At 49.4% G+C, this 3,657-nt stretch overlaps 1 protein-coding gene across 2 annotated transcripts; it reads left to right on the top strand.

Annotated features, from left to right (window-relative positions):
* Positions 1-2,392: 2,392 nt before the first annotated feature.
* LOC122909065 (ubiquitin-conjugating enzyme E2 C-like) lies at positions 2,393-2,984 on the top strand. 2 transcript variants are annotated; one of them, XM_044252640.1, is made up of 2 exons: positions 2,393-2,590; positions 2,768-2,984. In XM_044252640.1, the coding sequence occupies exons 1-2, from the start codon at positions 2,438-2,440 to the stop codon at positions 2,975-2,977; spliced, it is 363 nt and encodes a 120-aa protein (XP_044108575.1). In that variant the 5' UTR covers positions 2,393-2,437; the 3' UTR covers positions 2,978-2,984. The 2 variants fall into 2 exon arrangements, with proteins under 2 accessions (XP_044108575.1, XP_044108574.1); XM_044252639.1 differs by having other exon boundaries at positions 2,393-2,984.
* Positions 2,985-3,657: the final 673 nt, after the last annotated feature.

Here is a 3,657-nt window from a genome sequence, read left to right on the forward strand (position 1 = left end):
CAGGGCTTTCATACACCAAGGCAGATGCAAGTCTGAACCTCTGCTGGGACAGAATGGGCCGTCCAAGTCCTCCCAGAATCCAGACATGCGCTGTTCCCTGGTGAGCAGGATACAGTCTTTTGGGGGGTGACTGGTGAGTACCTGCTTCTGTGAAGAGGTATTTGGGCCTGGTGATGCAAAAGGAGGAGAAGGAGAAGCAGGAGGCATCTGGCCCCAGCCCTTCCTGGGACCTTGCCAGAGACCCTCTGAGGAGCAAGACTGTTTCCCCAGATGCACATGGAAGCCAGCAAGCCCGCAGCTGCTCAGAATCTCCAAGGTATCCTGCATACAGATTCCCAGGAGACATGGATGCCAGGCAGGGGATGGCTGGTGTCTGGTGAAACATGGGGGATGCCATCCAAGAGCATAGACTTGACCCTAGGCCCTAACACCTGTGAGCTGCCCCTGTGACTCCAGGAAGGCACAGGGAGATGTCATCCCCACCCAAGTGAACCCAAGGCTCCAGACTGCTGAGGGCTGATATTCACTGGATTAATACATACTCTGGGGCATCTGGGCCACAGTAGCTACATGACAGCGGGTTCGCCTCTGAACTTGCCTCAGACTCTATCATCCCCTGTGTGAAAGGGTAACTGAGAGTAGATGGTGGGTACGCAGGTGGGTTCAAGTCTCAGTGTGGCCTCATACCGGCTGCAAAACTCAAGGCAATTCACTGTAGCTCTATGTGCCCTGGTGTTCCCAGATGGCAAATAAACCTAACACTAGTGCCTAGAGTTAGGGTTTCTGCTACTTCAGGTCCTCAGAGAGGCAGAGCCAGGCTGGGAGGGGATAAGATACACAGGGACCTGCGAGGAAGTTGGGAAGCCTGGGGAGCTTAGACAGCTTTCAGACCATCAGGTAACTGTGTCCCCTGCTGGACAGAGGGATAGTTGGGGCAAGGCCACTGTGTGTCATGGAGCCAAAGTCACTGCCAGAAGAGCCCCGTGTTTCCTGGGAAGGGACGTCCTAGTGCTGGGTGCCACCTCGAAGCACAGTGGTCCATAACACCCCCACAGCCAGAGGTCTGAGAAAGGTCGGCTGGTGCCTTCTCGCACCACTGCTATCATGAGAATATACGCATTTGTTTGGTTCTGGTCAGAGGACTTAGAGTGGACCTGGGTCAGGTCTGCAGAAATGTCCCCAACTTCTATCCTTCTGGGCCCACTTTCCTTCTCCCCACTCTCCCTGATCCTTGGACTTCAATGCCCCCACCCTTTTTTTTTATTCTTTTCCCTTTCTCTTCTTCCTTCTCTCTCTCTCTTTAAAGTCTCTTCCCAGATGTGCCCTCCAGCCATAATCCCTAGCCAGAAAGCTGGGCCACAGAAGGCAGCAGGTGAGGAATTGTGGGAAGGGCCTAGTGTGAGGAAGGCTTGTACCAACTAACCCACACGCCTCCTCCTGCCTGTGTGGGACCCTTAGCATGTATGGTCCAAGCTGTAGACTGCCTCCAGAGCTGTGGCCACACTTCCTACTTGTAGGATGTGCTCCCTCGTCTCTCTCTGCTGGCTGATTTCCCTCAGGGAAGCCCGGCCCCCCAGCACCCAGCCTTCACCAGAGGGAGGGAAGCTGGGAGGCTTTCATGCTCTCACTCTTCTCCCAGCATGATGCAGATCTATTTTATTGCCCATGGCCCATTGGTCACCAGTGTGATGACATTCATCTCCATTGTCAGGGGGAAGCTGAAGAAGCCCACATTTCTCCTTTGGGGTGTGAGTTGCAAACTATTCTTCAATCCCCAGCATTAGATATCCTGTTTTTGCTTTCACAGCTATGTGCAAAATCTAAATAGTGTCTTCCTTAAAATGGACAGAAGAAGCCATGGCTTATCTGGAAATGAACCCAAGACCCTAGGAAGTGAGGACAAAGAGAGAAGCTACTCCAGCAGGGGCATCTCTGTGCCTGATGGGACAGGAGACGTGCCATGAAGCACTCTGCAGGATGAGGTGATTGCCTCCCTTGTCCTTCCAATTCAAGGAATCTGGCCAGGGCGGGGTAGTCTGGAAATTATGCACACCCTAAAGGGTAGCATCGTGCTATTCAGGGAAATGCCAGCATCCCAGCATAAAAGGAATTATCTTGTGTGTGTGTGTGTGTGTGTGTGTGTGTGTGTGTACATCACCCAGAGGCATTGAGCTAGGTAACCGTGCCAAGGATGTCTGCAGCCTCCACAGCCCCTGGCCTGATTGTTATCCAACCGCAGGGCAGCCCCCAAAGCCTGAGAACTGTCCCTTCAAATTTTTTCAACTTTACATTCTGAGAAAATTCAATGAACCACTTTAAGCCTGAAAACTGACTTCTGGATATTTAACCAGATTAAGAATTAAGAATTAAGAAAGTTTTCTTTCGGCAGTTGCAGTCGTGCTCTCCGAGTTCCTGTCTCCCTCCTCGCGCCGCCCGGATGGCCTCCCAGAACCGCGACCCAGCTGCCACCAGCGTCGCCGCCGCCTGCAAAGGAGCTGAGCCCAGCAGGGGCGCCGCCCGTGGACCCGTGGGCAAGAGGCTACAGCAGGAGCTGATGACCCTCATGATGTCCGGTGACAAAGGAATTTCTGCCTTCCCTGAATCAGACAACCTTTTCAAATGGGTGGGGACCATCCATGGAGCAGCTGGCACAGTGTATGAAGACCTGCGGTATAAGCTCTCCTTGGAGTTCCCCAGTGGCTACCCCTACAATGCGCCCATGGTGAAATTCCTCACACCCTGCTACCACCCCAACGTGGACACCCAGGGGAACATCTGCCTGGACATCCTGAAGGACAAGTGGTCAGCCCTGTATGATATCAGGACCATCCTGCTGTCCATCCAGAGCCTGCTAGGAGAACCAAACATTGGTAGTCCTTTGAACACACACGCTGCCGAGCTCTGGAAAAACCCCACAGCCTTTAAGAAGTATCTACAAGAAACCTACTCAAAGCAGGTCTCCAGCCAAGATTCCTGACTGTCCAGCCTCTCTCCTTGTGTTGTCTTTTTATTTTCTCCTTAGACAGTCTGTCTTTTTCTTCATTTTTATCTAGGACTGTGTATCTTCAGCTGTGGTGTCATTTTTGTTTTGTTTCTATTTTTTAAATTAAGTCTCTGGTTGAGCCCTTGTGATGAATATATTAAATAAATACATTGGATTTTTTAAAAAAAGAAAGTTTTCTTTCACTTTCTCTCTCAGCTTTTTAAAAAGATTTTATTCATTAATAAATTTATAAATTAATTTATTTATTTTAGAGAGAGAGAAAACAAGCACAAGCAGTGGGAGAGGCAGAAGGAGAGAGAAAAGGATAAGCATACTCTCGCTGAGCAGGGGGTCTGATGAGGGACTCGATCCCAGGACTGAAAAATAAGTTACAGACATCCTGATATTGAACTCCTAATTGTGTCAGCACATATCTTCAAAGAGGAAGGACTCCTCCCACATAACCACAAAATCATTACCACACCCAGGAAACTTAACATTAATTCAGTAATATAATTTAACATATGATAAATAACAATATAGTTCATATTCGAAGTTTCTCCAGTTTTCCCCAGATTTTCTTGTACAGTCTTTTAAAATATTCAGAATCCAATCAAGGTTCAGCCTTATACACTTGATAGATCATCATGTTTCTAGTCATCGTTAATCTAAGG

This window comes from Neovison vison, chromosome 6, assembly GCF_020171115.1.
Source record: "Neovison vison isolate M4711 chromosome 6, ASM_NN_V1, whole genome shotgun sequence".
NCBI classification, from domain to species: domain Eukaryota; kingdom Metazoa; phylum Chordata; class Mammalia; order Carnivora; family Mustelidae; genus Neogale; species Neogale vison.